This window comes from Talpa europaea (genome assembly GCF_964194135.1).
Source record: "Talpa europaea genome assembly, chromosome: 13".
Classification (NCBI taxonomy): domain Eukaryota; kingdom Metazoa; phylum Chordata; class Mammalia; order Eulipotyphla; family Talpidae; genus Talpa; species Talpa europaea.
Window position 1 is genome coordinate 87,185,730 of NC_140080.1, and position 17,475 is coordinate 87,203,204.

At 42.1% G+C, this 17,475-nt stretch overlaps 1 protein-coding gene across 1 annotated transcript in view; it reads left to right on the forward strand.

Moving 5' to 3' along the window:
* The window catches only part of WDR7 (WD repeat domain 7), a gene marked incomplete at its 3' end in the record, with an annotated part of 253,430 nt that extends 239,981 nt beyond the window's left edge, over positions 1-13,449 (forward strand). Inside the window, exons 23-24 of the mRNA XM_084252706.1 lie at positions 7,248-7,352; positions 13,246-13,449. Of these exons, the coding sequence (XP_084108832.1) occupies positions 7,248-7,352; positions 13,246-13,449 (309 nt within the window). The remainder of the gene's footprint in view (positions 1-7,247; positions 7,353-13,245) is intronic.
* Positions 13,450-17,475: the final 4,026 nt, after the last annotated feature.

Sequence of the window (17,475 nt, forward strand, 5' to 3'; positions counted from 1 at the left end):
CCATGCCAGCAGCCTTTCCTTCTCAAGGAGTTCTAGTAGCTTATCTGCCAGCAGTGATCATCAGCCATGGCTGCAGGGTTCTGATAAAACAAATATAGTCCTGGCCTCCCTGAACAGAGGTAGAAGAAGCTGCGACGACACCCAGTTTTCTGTTCCTTGATTCGGACCAGTTTGAAGCCCCACATTTTGAGATCGGATTGCATAAGGCAACTTTTAAGATACTGCCGAGCTCTAAGATGTCATAATTTCAAAACTTGGAGAAACAGTAAGGAAAATCCACAAAATTATTAAAAACTTGGAAAATAAGACCTAAAAGGAAAGTTGATAGTCACTGAGATTACATCACTCTAGTGCTAAGCTGCCCTCACAGTCGTCCAGTCCAGGAAAGGTCAGCATGCTATGTGAGATAGGTGGCCTGCTCTCCTGTGTCTCTTTGAGGCTGAAATAGGAGGGTGCAGGCTCTTGCTGAGACTGTTTTGGTTTAGATTTGCCATAACCACACATTTCCTGACAGCACGAGTTGTTCAACACAGAGAAGGTTCCTTGGATGAGATTTTGCAATCTTCTCTAGAGAAGTCTGAAAAATCAAATAGAGTTTTGTCTGTCTGACCTGCTTTGCTGTCTGTCCACATTCAGAATGGTCTTGGCCCTGGCAAGGGCCAACATCCTCTGGCCCTGGCAGCCTGGGCACGAAGGGGCTGAAGAAGGCTTAGTTCCTAGCAATAATTAACTGTACTTCAGCCTCTAACTGACCAGAAGTGAGACTTCTTTCTAAATGGCATTATCATCTGCTGAAATTTTTTGTCAGATCTATTGTTTCCTTGAGCAGATGACTATAATGAAATTTTCACAAATTGGCTGCTTCCAAGAAAAGAAAATGGAAGTTTTTTTTTTCCTTGAATGTATGAATTCTTAACTTTTCAGCTCTCTTGAAATGGCTCTTATTTGGACGAGTCTTTCCCTTGCCTCACAAACAAAGCTATCAGTCAGAGCGGTACCTTTGTCTTCCCTCTGGCTTCAGCACTTACCTCCCTGCCAGTCAGCCATGAAATCAGTGGCCTCCTGTATGGGGATGTCGGGAAGGCACACAGGTCAGACCCTGGCCTACTGTCTTCCCTTTCCACCCTTTTCTGACTTCAGCTGCCATCAGGAAGTGATACCAAATGTGTGGCTGTCACCTTACTGTTGTTTATTCTTACTGTTGTTTATTCACTTACGGTTGTTTATTCTTCAGAAGGACCAGCACTAAGAAGATGTAGGTATTTGTAGGTCTTTGGCATTACCTCTTTTCTTTTCAGGGGTCAGTCTCACTTCCTGTGCACTCACTCACCTCCTGCCTATCTGGCCACTTTCTTCCTTCCACATACAAGGCCTGACGCCCTCCAGGCCTTAGATTCCAGGCATCTGCCACTCTGCTCCTTCGTGAGAGCACACTTGTCCTATTTGCTCTCTGCCAGAGCACATTCTAGGGAAAATGCCGCAGCCAAAAGCATGATTGTTTCTTTAGAAATTTCAGAGGCCACGCACAGCAATCTGGGGATGTATTCTCAGCTCTACAGACTTTTCAAGCACCACCAAATTGCAGCCAACCTTTTCCCGAGAGGCCACGACCAAGGCAGCCTTCTCTCTCCATCCCTAAAAACCTCCAGGCTGTGAAGGTTCAGTCCAAGTTCTTTTACTTTTTTTTTTTTTTTTAAAGATTTATTTATTTATTTATACAAGCACTGGATACAGTCAGAAGCGCAAGGAGGGTGAGAGGACTCACCGGAGACAGAGCGGGGAACAGGCAGACTGACAGTGTATTTCAAGAAGTGAAATACACTGTATTTCACTTCTTGAAATACACTGCTGAGGGGAGCAGTGGGCAGCAGGAGAGGTCTGTCGTGCCATGTGGGACCTTCGCCGGCGGCCGGGGATCGAACCTGTGCTGCAGAGGCTGCGGGCAGCCCAGTGCTCAACCCCTGCGCCACCAGGGGAGGCCTGAGTTCTTTCACTTTTTAGTAAAATGTAAACTTAAACTTTTCAGTTTTATCAATTTGATACAAAATACATGGGTTAGTACTTCATAAATCTTTCCCTTGTGGTGATATTCTAAAATAGTAAAAATTTACCTACTCTTGGAAATCTTTTCTTCACAATTTATGTTTAAGTAGGAAAATGTCTTATTTGGTTGGATTTTCTCCCTCCCTTTTAAAAAAAACGTGCTGAGAACTGCAAATAAATATGAAATGTTCTCCATAATCTTGTTCACTCTTGCAGGAGGATAGAACAGAGTCCTACTTTTTTGGCTTCAGTTCTCAAACTTGTCATTTGGAAGATGATTATCAAAAGATAGACTCCTTGAAGAGCAGTTTTAAAGAGATCATTCGAGAATAGGCATAGCCTCTGTTGACGATGACCAAATCATTTTAGAAATTCACGTTTCTCCTTCTCTGTACAACAGAGTTGACAGAGCACATTGAAAGGGGCTGTTAAAAACCGCTGGGTACGTGCAAGTGGTGCTCATTATTAATTCTTCCTCTCTGTTCCTTTTCTTCCACAAGAAAGCAGGGAGAGGGTATTTAACAATTCGACACTCTGTCTCCTGCTAGGGACAATTGCTTGATTTCTTTTATTGTTCATGCACTTCTTGAATTAGATGAATTTCTTTGTATTCCACCCCTGTCTTTTCAAGACAGTGATTTCTTTGGCTAAAAATACAACAAGACATGATACTCATTCGCATATAAAAAGTAGATCAAACCACTTTTTATTTTGAAAGCTGTTGTTTTGGAAAATGTTCTTTGGAGTTTAGCATTTAAGATCCCCACCGCTGGGTTCGCCCCACACGAGGCGGGCACCAGTTCCCGTGAGCCCCGCACAGCTGCACCGCTAATGCCAGAATAGAGGTTCAAGTCAGCTCAGGTGGTGCCTGCAAGATCTTAGAAGTTCAGAGAATCCGAACAAAAGACAATGGCAACATTTCCATTTCACTGAGGGCTGAAGCACCTCTTAGGCTGAGATGGTAATGAACTCACCAGATGTACCAAACCATTTAAAACAGCGAGCTTCCTGAGCTGCCATGAGTGGTGCTTGCTTTCTTGTAAGACAGCAGGTCCGTCCACCGGCAGACACGATATTAATATTGGTGAGAAATATCAGTCTCTCAGATACTTGGCTCCTTTAAATGAAAAAAAGATTGTTGAAGATCTATAGGAATAACATTGTGATGTGTATAGAAATAAGATGCACTTGCTAACTAGAAAAGGCGCTGGGGTTCTGCTCTCGGTCAATGGGGGGCACCTGTGGTATTATGCAGCGAGTGTCTGTGTCTGTGTGTGTGTGTGTGTGTGTGTGTTCTGATCTGCTCTGAAGTGTAGTCCCCCTTTGTCCAAAAACAGACTTGAAGAAAAGTAACAAATTAAACTCAGTATCTAATGGAACCTCAGCAGCAACTACAGATGAAAACAGGACAATGATTAGTGAAATGAGTAGGTAGTATTTATTACTAGACACACAGAACTGAGTACTCATTTAGGGCTGAGTTTCCTGGCAGGAAAACAAACAGGTGTGATTATATAATTCTCATGACATGTAAACAAAAACAGCAAAATCTATCTAGAAAAGATGGAGATTTTTCTGGTAGAAAATCCCAGCATGAACTTAATTCACAGGACCTTCTACGGGAGACGCTAGGTCGCATAGTGAGGCGTGTCTTCAGCTAACACAGGTGCGCTCACGGGATGACGTTTTAAATGCCCACCCTCTATAAAAGATGAACACATCATCCAAAATGTTTGGTGAACACTGTCCCGAGGCTGCCTGTGTCCGCTTTCTGCCTTTGCCTCGGTTCCTCAGCTCACCTCACAGAAAGTATGAGAGAGTGCCCAGCGGCAAGCGTTCCAGCTGCTGCCTGACCTCACTGCAGCCTTCTCTCCTGTCTGCAGCACACTGTGTTGCTGATTAAGGAGGGTGCTGATCCGAAGGAGGCAGGCTTAGCATTAGGCCTTCAAATTTAGGGACCCAACCTCCAGGAGAAGGGTCAGTCCACCTCCACACAGAATTGGGCTTTGGAGGGTTGCAAGAAGCACCAACTTATCTTAGAGGAGCTTTTAGCTTTCTTGGACACTGGAATCCCAAGGCATGAAAGGAACTAGTTTGTATCCAAAAAAATGTAATGTTATTTTTTAATTGAGCAAAATAGAGGCAGAGTGTGTGTGCTAGGGGGCATTTGGAAAGCAATTAAAAGAAAGAAATTAGTTAGAGCCACTAGCTATTTAAAAAATGCCCCCAGAAGCTTCTATTTGTCTCCTGCGGCCAGTACCCTGAGGAGGCTTCCACCAGAGGTTTAGTTCTGCCGAGGGGGGTGGGGTACAGCACAGCAGGACAGTGGTTCAGCGTGGCTGGCCAGCCACACGGACCCCTCTGCATCCGGCAGCTGCCCCTCACCAGGGAAATCGAGCCCAGCCAGGGGACAGTGTGTGACCCCTGAAGAGCAATTTCCTCAGGTTCCACTGGTCCTGGAAGGAACATTCAGCCAAGGTGGGTTGGAACTTGGCACCTTCAGTTCACCTCATCTCCATGTCTAAGAAGGAGCCCAATGCGGCCAGCATCTGCTCAGGGGAGCACCACCTGTAGCTCACAGCTGTGCACTGAACGGTTCCCCAACTTGTGCTCACTGACCACCAGGTCCACTGCACGCTGCACCCTTCCTCGGTGCTGTCAGCCTCTGTCAGACCAGGGCTTGTGGCCAGGGCAACCAGCAGGAGCAGCGGGGCGTCCAGAGGTCTCGCCCAGGCCGCTCGGGGTCAGTGAGAGTTCTCTATCAAGCATCTGTAATGAAAGGGTTGCACTAAATGCACAGTGGGACCAGGCAAGAAATAAGGGAGTCAGGCAGCCAGGTTTAGGCACACAGGCCCGGTCGTGTTGGGGCCAGGGCTGGTGACATGGACAGCAAATGCCCAGGCTCCAAAGGCCAGCTGGGCCCTGGCTGGTGTTGCCCAGTGTGAGCAAAGGCCGAGGACTGCCTGAGCTCCTGGCTTTTTAGGAGAGGCTAGAACTTTTAATTTTACTTGAAATCTGATGAATTAGAATATGGACTTGGAAAGCTTTATTTTTCTGAGAAGAGCATTGGGCAGCTCAAACCAAATACATCTGCAATGTGGTTGCAGCTTAAGGTCTTCACTTTCAACTCTAATTATAAAGCTTTGCCTTACCAATCGCCTCTTTACCATAAAATGACCTCAGACGGGCCCAAGAAATTTTCAGATTTTTGACAGAACTGACTCTTGGTTTTAAAAAATAATTTTCACCGCAGTGTCAACAAGCTTGTTAAATTGACCTGGTAAGTGGGATTGGGCAGGATTCCCTATTAAATTGGTTAAGTTTTTTTCTTTAAAATTCATTCTAATGAATGAATATCAGGGGATATTTCGCTGCTTTCTTATAGTTATTATTCAGCTTGCTCACTTTAGAGCTTAATTTGCTCAATTTAGCACCACATTTGTGGACTTAAAGCAATGATAGTTACCACATTTGTTTACTAAAATGTCATAGTATGAAATCTGTATTTCTGGATCACCTAGTATGCTAACCGATGCTGGCTGTGGGAGATGGTAAAAGCGTTCTTCAGTTTGATTTCATTTGGCTTGGCTTTGATTCAACTGTATACTTGAGTAGTTGAGTTTTGTGATTGTTTACATTTATTAAGAGTAACATAAATATTAACAGTATTTACAACAATTGTGCCATGCATTGTGCCATGATAGAGATGTTTTATTATCTATATGTATAGAAAGATAATTTAAGCTTCACAGATCTCTTTGCAGCAGCTATCATCATCATCGTTTCTACTTTGTAGACTTGGGTACTCCCTGAGGTTAAGTGACCTAAATAACTTACCCTAGCTCCCGCATTCAGCAATCAGTGGGGCCCTCAGCAAACCTCATAGCCTGACTCAGAGCATGTTCTTTGCTGACCCAAACCTGGTAGCCTGACTCAGAGCATGTTCTTTGCTGACCCAAAGCCCAGCGCTGAATTGCCAGCACTGGCAATTCATTCTTTCATTGAATGTCAAAAAACAGTTATTACCTGGGATGCCACGGTGCTCTGAAGGTCTAATGACAGGAAAGAACAAAATCCAAAGCACATTGGAAATATTCTTGTATCCTATTTCCTCTCTCCTCTCCCTCTTCTTCCTCATTGGAATCACTCAGACATGAATTTAGAGAAGAGTCTCACTGAAATTCACAATTTGTATGGGGTTGAATCACATAATGAGTGTGATGCTCCCCCCAAGAGACTCGGGGTTCACAATTCTTCATCAGAAATAGATGGAAAGAAAACTTCCTGCTATTATCTTAGTTTAAGGGAACACATTCCCCAGTCCTTTCTAGAAGGGGAAGAGAGCAACCTGCAGCTTCTAAGTAGGCTGAATATTGGTTAATGGAGAACAGGTATGGTTTTTAATAGCTAAGTGTAGGGAGAGTAATATGATTTTATGCTAATTTGTTTAGTAGGCCAGTGTTTTTGATAACTATTAACATCATTAATTGAGTGTAATTATTTATTAGTAAAGACATTTTATCAAAAACCTCATCTAAAATACAACTTGTTGTTTATTATTCGTGGTTAAATCAATGGTAGCTATTTGGCAAAGGCTCAGATTTATCCCTGTTCAGTTGTTTTTAATAGTAGTTGATTTATATGCATGCCCAAACCTCTGCCACATGTGTGCATGTATGTTTACTAACTGCAGCCATATGCACTTAAGCACAGAGTTATTGGTGGTAAATGAAGCCTAAAACATGAAATATATATATAATTATTAAAGAGCAAATAGTATTTAAAAAAATAACTTGTTCTAGAACAGGGACATTAAAATATAGCTTTTATTGCTCTTCATTTCACATGAACAAGGTTCCTGCATAGATCTGGTGATTGCAGGTTTTTTCCTTCTTGCCTTATCTTCTCTTTAATGGGCATAAATGAATGAACACATTGTTTGCCTCATGCTCTCCTCCCACTCGGAGACAGGTAGCTCTCCAAACAACATTGAAGCTCTTGAATATGTCAGTGAGAGAGCTTTGGTTGCTTTGTTTAATTTTTCTGTTTGTATAAGTAAACAAAGGACATAATGGCATATAATATGGTATATAAAATGGTATATAATATAACATGATATACCATGTTTTACATTGAGTGTTTGCATGTGTACATGCACTAGCTCTGTGGACAGCACCCCATTTATGATGCTGATTTTATTTTAGACAATCCATGGACACAAGGGACCGATCACTGCAGTGGCCTTTGCTCCTGATGGACGCTATCTTGCCACCTACTCCAACACTGACAGCCACATTTCCTTCTGGCAGGTAAGCATAGATGGGCTGGGTCTTGGAGTTCCCAGCATGACAGGCTTTTGCTGGGAAAGGCTTCCCGTGGAGCCTGCCTGCCAGCCTGCCACCCCCCTTCTGCCCCCTCTCCCTTCTTCCAGCTAATATCAAGTATTTATTACTCACTGACTCCATGTCAGGTGCACACATGCAGGGTCTACTGAGAATACAATTAGCGGTCTGGGAAGGCAGAGAGGGCCTGCTCTCACAGCTTTCAGACTGAGGGAAACGCAGGTAAATTAGCAAGTAGTTATAATCTGGAGGGCACTGGAGAATAAGGCGGTGGGGGTGGCTTCACGAGGAAGTGACATCTAAGCCTCTGAGCCAAGATGTGAAGATGTGATGCTGCTGAAGAATGGGGGGGTGGGGAGGGGGGAGGGTATTTAAGGAGAGGGAGCAGCTGATCAGAGGTAAACAAGGGCCTGGCCTGAAAGGGCATGGGTAGGGGAAGCTCAGCTCAGGGTGTTAATTTCCACAGGGCATTGGGCATGGGGCAAACCACCTCATGTGAACTCCATCTCCCTTTTTTTTTAATTATTATCTCAGTTTTGTTTGCATTCTAAATTTCCCACACAATGCTCTTCGTTCCCAAACTATCAAAAGATATCTAAAGGGCCTCCCTGGTGGCGCAAGGAGTTAAGGCACAACCTATGAAGCTGCCTGCAGCCACTGCAGCACGAGTTCGATCCCCCGCCAGGGAGACACCCACATGGTGCAGCAGACTTCCCCTGCTGCTCCTCTCAGCGGTGTATTTCAGTCATTCTGCCTGTTCATTTCCCTACTCTGTCTCTGATGAGTGCTCTGGCCTGGACCCTGTTCTTGTATGCATAAATAAATAAATCTTTAAAAAAAAAAGATAAAGATATCTAAAAATGCAAGTATCATTAACTGGGACTTCATGAGAGTGCCAATGTTAAGTTGTTTAAAATTAATACTAATTTTGAGCTACCAATTTTATAGAACTTGTTTTAGCCTTAGTGATTAATCTCATTCTATCTTTTTATTTACTCTTAATAATTACAAAAAATTAAACATTACCATTCCCCCCCAAAAAAAAGTTGATTTAAGTATTTATTTTTGTGGCCTTTACTTTCCTAAGATGCAAGAATGTTTTATGAGCTACAGTTTATTGCTTACTGAGCTAAATAAATAAATAAATAAAAGTTTAAACAAGACTTCAGCCAACTTGATGATGGTTTCTAAAAAAATCAATAGCTAATAAAATGTAAAACAGATACAATAAATTGCTTAATTAACAACTTGCTATTAAAGCATGACAACTTCCAAATCTGTCACCGACTTTTGCTACTCTTCATCTAATTTAGTTTTCCAGTTTATGTGCTCATTATCCTTTTTTCCAGAATATATCTCAGGCATCTTAATTAGCTCATAATAAACTCTTTTTGTCCAAGGGCTCACCCTGTCTTTGGTTCTCCCAGTGGGTAACCACAACACTACACGTCACACACTGAGGTCCCACAGCGAGTCCACTAGGTATCCATAAACTGGACTCTTACAGACGGGTACACATTCCCTACCAAAGAGTTTCCCTACCAAATGATTTTTTTACTCATGCCTAATATTGAAATCCCTGTTACACCAATGGTACAAATCTTCCCTTACCTCCTCTTCTCTGGACATCCCAGGGAAGTGTTCATGGAAAGCCACACTGGGTGTAGAAGTGCCAGGTGCCCACCCAGACCCCACTCCCCCGGAGCTTGTGTTTTTCCTATGCTTTCTCCTTTGGCATAAACAAAACGAATCTCCTTTTTTTCCCCCTTGCTTGCTAATTACATCTAATTCCTTATATAAATGAATCCTTCATAAATTAGCCACATTTGAAACTTTCCAATACTTCCCTGGATTTCTAAGTGGTAAACCTTTTCCCTCTTATCTAGATGTTCAAGTTTCTGTTTGAGTATGTTCATCCCTTCTTGAATATTTTCCTGTTTCTGTCCAAGTTTCCACCCAGCTCATGAATGGAATTATGGTTAGCCTCTTTTCTTACTCTGGAGCTCAAAATCATTCATTAGATGGTATCGTTCTGAGATATCCTTTTTTCACCTTTAGTCCTATCGTTCAAGCTCCTGCTATTGTCTCTGGTCTTTGCCAAGTACACTTAAACCCACTGGCCTGTGCATGTGGCTGTGCACACAGTGGGGCTGTACTAGCCCTTACTCCATAACCCCATCTACTGCAGGGACTGTGTTCACCAGACGGAGCACCAAAGCCCCTCAGGCAACACCCAAGTCTTACTGACCTCTAAGCCCGATGCCAGAATTTAAAATGCACCTCATTACTTAAATGCTTACATTATAAGCAGCTTGGTCTTGAAATTTAAGTGGAAGGCACAGAAGCATCATCTGTTTTACCAAGGAAAGATAGTAAAACCTCTTTCAGAAGGACAGTGGGTTTTTATTTGAATTCAAGTCCAAAAATCCATGTTGGCTCTCCACCACCCTCCCCAAACAGCCTTATCTGATTTATTTAAATACATAGTGTTTAGTTCTAATGATGTATGATAATACTTTTATATTATTCCAGTAAATGTACTGTAATATATTTTGAGAATGTAATGAAGTCTTATTTATACAGAACCTTACAAAAGCTATCAGCTATTAAAATCCTTGATGAGAAATGAGTGTTAATGAGAAGTATTGGTTGGGTAATTACTCAACTGAGACTTAGTCAAAGGTTTATGTGCAACATTACTTAAACTGAGAATAGCATTAAAACACTTCTTGATTTGATGAATTACATTTGTATGTATTTCTGTGTGTTCAGAAAGTAATCTTCACAGAACTGGTTCTGTGAAACATTATTTTTAAAGGAAAGGGTAAAGCTGTATCTGCATTTTAGTTAGTTTACATCCTCAACTTTCAGGTGATGTAATTTAGCAATCTTTCAAGTCCTTGTATTCGCCAACCTCGTATTCCTCAATTGAATATTCACTTCAGTATATACACTGGCATTTGAGCAAGGAGGTTTTTATTACTGAACTGCATCCACAGTTCTCTCACCTAAACTTTACTACTATCCTCCCACAAATACATATTTTCTTTCAGAAATGCTAATAATAAATTAAATAGACATCGGTTTCCAATATTTATTTTATTTATTCCATCATACAAGTGAGTACTATTCAGTCCTCTAAAAGGAAGATGTAAATCTATAGACATTAACACTTAAATGAAAAAAAAAAAAACAAACAGATTATGAAACTGTCCCTTAATATGAGCCTGTGATTTTAAAATTCCTTAAAGCTGTTCTCCTTATGTGTTTGTATACTTGGAGGTCTGGACAGGTGGTTCCCAAAATATTATCCATAATCTCTGGGAAGTGAGATTGCATGGAGTTTTTGCTTTCTTTATTTTAATTTTCTACAAGGAGTATTGTCTTTGTGATTGAGAAAAAGTTAATGTTAGGAGATATTACACTCATTATAATCATATGTAATTATATTATTTCATATATAATTATAGGTGATTTCATTGATTCAAGCCTCAAATTTCCCTTACTTTCACATAATTTGTAGCCAGTCACTGATCAAGAAAATATTAATATTAAATAACAAAATGTTTGATTGTTTTGATGTGACTTCTTATGAGCTTTCTGAAAAAATTAGTACTTGGAATTCACCTCTGAGTTGAAGAGGTTATAGGCAAAGAATAGTCTGAGGAGCAACAAATTATAGTTAACATGGGAGTCTTCATTGTTCAGCTCCACGCACTATTACAATTATGTGCTCAGAGAATTTCACATAGTCCTGTTTGGAAGCAGGGAGGCCGTTTGCCCTGAGCAAGAAGGCATTTGTCACTGTATCAGATGATTTCCCAATCAGCTGAGGGATAAAGACTCAGCCTGTAAGAGGGACCCGGGTACCATAATAGACGTGTTTTTGAAATCTTTCCACCTGTAACATTCCAATGAGATATTCTCCCCCTGCCCCTCTTAGCCCTCAACCCATTTCTTAGCCTGTGTAGCTAAATTTGAAGGCAATTATTAAACATAAGGATGCATCTGAGCATAAGGGGTTCTCCAAGCATTTTGAGCCACCAGCAAAAATCAGGCTCCATACATATTTTCACAGAAAATCCATAAAGAATAGAAACGGGAAAAATGAGATTTTTTTTTTTTAAGAGCACAGGATGCCTATAAATGCCAGTTCTTTATAAACAGCAATTTTCAGGATCGTTTGGATGGATTCTGAGGGAGGATTGAGTTATTACATACTGTTACTTTTTGTACCATTAAGAGCTATGAAATCAAACTCTCCATCCTTATTTACATTTCAACTATTTGGGAAACTCAGGAAGCAATAAGGCCTTGATTTTTATCTTTTATGGAGTTTGGGGAAGGGAAGGAGGGAAGGTAGAAGGATGACAGTGAGGTCCTTACTGCCGGCCTTTAAATGTTAGCTGAACTTTAACAGAAAGAGTTAATGATAACCATACATTTGGTTTTAAAATGTGACCTCGTACACTAGTGATTTTTTTCACCTCAGTGTTGTGTTCGGCACTATTATTAATGCAGGAAAATCAGTAACATTAGTCATCTTAAAAGGGTTATTACTCAAGATGATTTAAATTGTGAAAATGTCAGTGGGGCCTGCATGCATCCTGCTCCGGATGCCATGATTTACGCCCTCTGACACCATCCCGCTGCTGAGTGGGGCCAGGAGCGGAGCAGCGCGCGCTCTGCACTGATCCAAATGCAGAACGTGGTATCAGCAACGGCCCCTCTTAAATGTCCTAGGGTTTTCCAAGGTTTCATATGTCAAGCATTTGTGTACATCGGATTGTAATCTGCATGCTTCACACAGGGCCCCAGATCGTACACATGTAGGTGGAGGTTTTACTGGAGGGAAGAATTGGGAATGAAAATTGGTGCCAAGGAAAATGTTATCCCTGAGACCTCTTTCCAAATGTGCAGCGAGCTGCGCAGGGGGCCACGGCAGCACGGCAGATGTGGAGAGAGAGAACGCTAAGTAGTAGTCCTACCCCACGGGGCCCTCTGGCTCAGTCACTTGGATGACAGTTCTCACTCAGTGTGTTGTACTTTGACCCAAATGCTTCATGAGCCAGAACATCCATGTTATCATGCATTATGGGAAAGGATTAAGCGAACTTAAAATTTAAATCAAATCCAGAGACACTATCAACATGCAGAAACTTCTGCCGGATAGAAATGCACTGCCAGTAAGTTGAAGTGTGCTCCCGTCCCCAGACAGCAAAACAGCACACCCCAGACTCAGGGCACAAGATGCCTACAAATGCCAGATTGCAGCTGATTTTAGAGTTTTCCAGAGACTGATTTTTTTTTTTTTTTTTAAGCAGATGAGGAGTGAAGGTGTTGGCAGGGGGAGGTGGGTGTCGCGGGGTATGTTTTGAGCTTTGATTCAGTAACCGATCACTCTAGCTACTGCTTAACGTGCCTCGTTTTCTTGAACTCATGAAAATTCCCAAAGCTTGTCTTCATGGCGTCATCCTTCAGGGGCTGCAGTAGGCGCTGCTGTAAGAACAAGAAGGCCTGCCCCTAGAAATACCCACAATTGCCCGATATCTTCTCACTGACTCATCTTATTAACATCCATAACTTAGCTCCCTTCTGAAAGATTGATGGCCTTTCCTGTTGTCAAGTTCTGCCCAAGTACCATTTCTCTGGATTGAGGCATTTCCTGTCACAGCACCCCAACACTCTGCGGCTCCGCTGAAAGCCACCCTTTAGAGGTTGAAGAAGAGACTGTTAGATGCCCAGAGCGAGCACTGTGGAGGAGACCGAGACCGCAAGCGGGTGGCACTTGCCTCTCTCTGCGGGGTGGGGAAGGATGGGGGAGGTCTCCAGTGACGGTGCCCCCTGTCTCTGTCCGCAGATGAACACCTCGCTGTTGGGGAGCATCGGCATGCTCAACTCGGCCCCGCAGCTGCGCTGCATCAAGACCTACCAGGTGCCCCCGGTGCAGCCGGCCTCCCCTGGCTCGCACAACGCGCTGCGCCTGGCCCGGCTCATCTGGACCTCCAACCGCAATGTCATCCTGATGGCGCACGACGGCAAGGAGCACCGCTTCATGGTCTGACGCGGCCTCGTCTCACAGTCCTCTTGCCGGGTCGCCACCGGTCCTCGCTCTGCCTCTGCCGCAGCGCCCACCCCGTGTCCTCCAGGCACGGCTGGCGCTGTCCCTTCTGCAAGGTTCCCGGGCGGCTCCTGCTCGTGCCACCTGCTCATTCCAAGGCGTGCACCCCCCCTGCAGGATGCGGCATGTGTCTCTTGGTCGCTTTTCCCCCCTTCCGCAGGTAGGGGAGGCCGATGGTCCCTGCGAGCCAGTGCTAGTGTGGCCTGGGGCGCCAGAAGCCCCCAAATCAATAAACACTGTGATCGCATTTCCCCGCCCAGATGAGCGTTTTCCTCCAGCTAAAGGCCACCTCTGAAGTGCTTGAACCTAGTCGTGTGACCGTGGGTTTTGGAATATTGGGGCGGACCCAATTACTGGAAATTACTTTCCTTTGACTAGCTACTGTTGTTTACCAAAAGGATTGTGTTTACGTGGGTTTTCTTTTTTTTTTTTTCTTTCTCCTTCTGGTGATTGCTAGTAAGTAACTTATTCCATCCAATTTCCCCAGGGCTCAGATACTACCCTCTTTATTAACATTTACTCAATTTGAGACTGATGAGAAAATCTCCAAAAAAAATATTTTCCCCTTGCGGAGAATACAGTTTTTCAGTCACCTGACCTTCTAAAATGCTCATATCCTGCTTAAGTGATCGTGTACTTAGTAGTTTTTTTTAAAAAAAAATCACTACTTGTGATGTAGTTAATAAGATTATCCAATAACTCTGACCTTTTGAAAAGGAATTCTGTAATAACCAATTTCAGGTGTACAGCTTAGACATAAAAAGACTTGTGTGTCTGTTGCTTACAGACCTTTGTGTTTCAGAAAGCTCTTACCTGGTCCCTCCAGAAACCACATATCCACAGTTCCCATATGGACACGCGGTCAGTTATCATGTAATAGTTACGATTCAGCCTTCAAACTACTTACTACTGACCAATTAAAGCAAAACTATGACAGCATTAAGTTTAAACAAATATTCTAGAAAATTAGGAACTTTGGCACAAGCATTCAGGAGTAAATATAAAAAATACGAGAGCTCTCAGTCAGTTGAGCAAACACTGCAATGAGGGTGTTCATCCCACTTCAAAGTAAGCTTTAACTAGATAGTCTTCTTCTGGCAAGTGATGCTGGTTCTTCGTCCTAGTCGTGGAAAAGAATCCATAAAGTAATATCTGGTAGACATTGAGCCTCACAAACCTTGACCTGTATTTAGTTGGGGATTTGTTTGCTCGGTTGGGTGTTGACTGATGGGGTCAGTTGGGCAAAATGGTTTATTAAGTGCAAACACAGAAAATGATTTATTAAACTCAGAGAAAATAAGAAGTTTCAAAGGAACCAAAAATAACGGGAGCATTTAATTTTAAAAGCATAGATTGTCAGAATTTATGTACTATCCCCCCCAAAAGTAGGATCACCGTCCAGGAACAAATACATCTGTTATTTTACTGAAACAGATTTTTAAAAAACATGTTAAGAAATTAAGATCATTAGAACGACTCTTTCGTATTGATATGAAGTATATTATTTCCACTGATGGCAAACCTGTATTATTCCTTGGTTTTAGACTCTGGGTGTTCTTCAAAAAGTGAACTTATGCCATTTGCATGTACATTATATTTATAAAGATTCTCTCTGTAGTGTGCAGGAAGAACAAAGAACTATACAGTTTAGGCTTTGTTTGTTTGGTGAGCACAGTGTCGTGTTCGGTATTGATGCAGCAACCTGAAAAAAAACTACAGTGTGCTTGGTTTTTCCAGTAGGTTCCCCAGTCTTCTTGCAACTCAGCACATGTCTACTCTTTGATGCTAAATTGGGGTTAATTTCTCCTAGACTACAAAGCTGTTTTGGAATGATGAAGTAAAGGTATACCTTAGAGTTGTTGTGGGGTGTTGTTTTTTTTTTCACGTCCCATTCCCCAGGGGACAGATGTGAGACTAACAGATGGGGCACCCCAGCTGCCCAGGCAGCACCCAACACAAAGATTTACAGCAAGGCTCTAAGGCAGGATGGGGACTGAAACTCTTGGACAACAGCAGAGGCCCCCCCTCCCTCATAGATTCTGTCTGCACAACCAAAATTAGAATATTCCAGTTGTAAAACTCGGGTAGATGATATTTGATGGTTAAAAGTAATATTTGCATCTTATTAACACAGATCTTTCCTTGGCTATTTTGACAGCCACAGTTCCAAATTTCATCACAGCTTAGATTTCTCAGCACTGAGGTAAACTTTGAATTGTCATTCGAGTGTACAGTTTTAGTGTTTTATTGATTTTGCTGGCCTGTATTTGGACCTGTCCTTGTAAATGTAGAGACATATGTGGCTTCCTTGGTAATTTACAAGCAAAAGATGACTTGATGTGACACCCGTATGAAAATGTAATGATTGAAACTCACTATGTACAGCAAATGAATTAAAATGTCTGCCTCTCAAGACATTCCTCGATGATTCCAGTTAATAGATTCTCTATGTGCTGAATGTCCCTGTGTACATATGTGTGTTAAATAAAACTCAATTGTAATGAAGATTGTTTTTCTCACAAAAACATTGCTCATTTTTCTTAAGCATTTCTTAGTCAAAATCCATATGCCTTCCACCCTCCCCTTTTGAAAGGTACCAGATTAAGCTTTCTATTTCTCGTTCTTCATTTCCCTGGAGAACTAGCTTCGGGAAAGGCAAACTTGCTCACAGAGGACAGCAGAGCTGTAGAGAAGGAAGTCCCTCTAGAACACTGCCCAAGTGTGAGAACCAGAGATGTTTTCCTACCAGTAACTCAACAGCACCCTCTGTAGTTTGGGCAAGGGAATTGTGTGCATGTTGCTTTTTAATCTACCCTTAAGTACCAAATTATATCTTGTCAGATTTGATGACAAGGGTTGGCCACTGGGATGGGGAGGCTGGGCTGAGATAATTAAATTCATTTCATTTAATACTTGGTTTGGAGTTGAATTTAAATCCCCGAAGTAAAGGGTATAATTGGTTTTCAGGAAAAAACAAAATAGGCCATCATTGCTCACTGAGGGTTATATGTGTAAGAAGTGAATGTACTTTTTTAATTTTCAGATAAGCAGAACAGGATGAACTGACATGGCCATCAGGTGACAATTTAATCTTTAAGAATGTGGTAAACATCAGAGTTGACTGCAACATCTTTGGCCTTATTCAAATGCCCAGTGTCCATCCCAGGAATTGTTTGAACATCTGATGACATAAATGTATCCTTATAGGGAACATTACAAAGAGGGGCAGTAACAGTTCTATGTGATTGGTGATCACATAAACTGATCAAATGTGGAAAGGGCATGACATTAATAGGAAGGTAAAGCCAAGCAGTGCTGGGTGAACTTTCACCTTTCACCCCTTCGGCTGACTGACAGAGCTGAGTGTTGAAGAAAATCAATACTTTGGAGCCAGGAGGGAAATATTTCCAACCTCTAACTAGAGAATGTATTTTGACAAGGCCAAGATAATCCAAGCTGCACGGGAGAAAGAGAAAAGAAGACTCATTTTTAAAGCTTGACACTTCAAGGTGTTTTTGTACAATGGTTTAGAGATCGTCAATATGTACAAATACCAAAGGTCAAAAAGAAAAGCCAGAAGAATTTCAAAAATTAGATGTTCAGTTCTTTTTGCTGTTTACAAACTGAAAAGGAGTATGATGAGTTTTGTGTTTGTATTATTTAAATGCATCTAGCTCACAATTATGTGCTTTGAGGTAATCATCCCTCTTTAATCAAATCTGAAATTTAATTGAGGCAGTGGTATGAATATTGATTGCCTGAAAGGTGTTCAGATCACTTCCTGTTCATTTTGGGGGAGACCTGAGTTTTTTTTTTTTGAGTGGTTTCCTCGTTTTATGCTAACATTTAAAAATCTTGGTTTTTGATTCATCTTGGTCCTGCTGTGGTGGCCTCATAAATCTGACACTGTTCTTCACATTTGGTTCAATCATTTGCATGAGAAAAGAGTTCATGTACCTTTGGAACTCA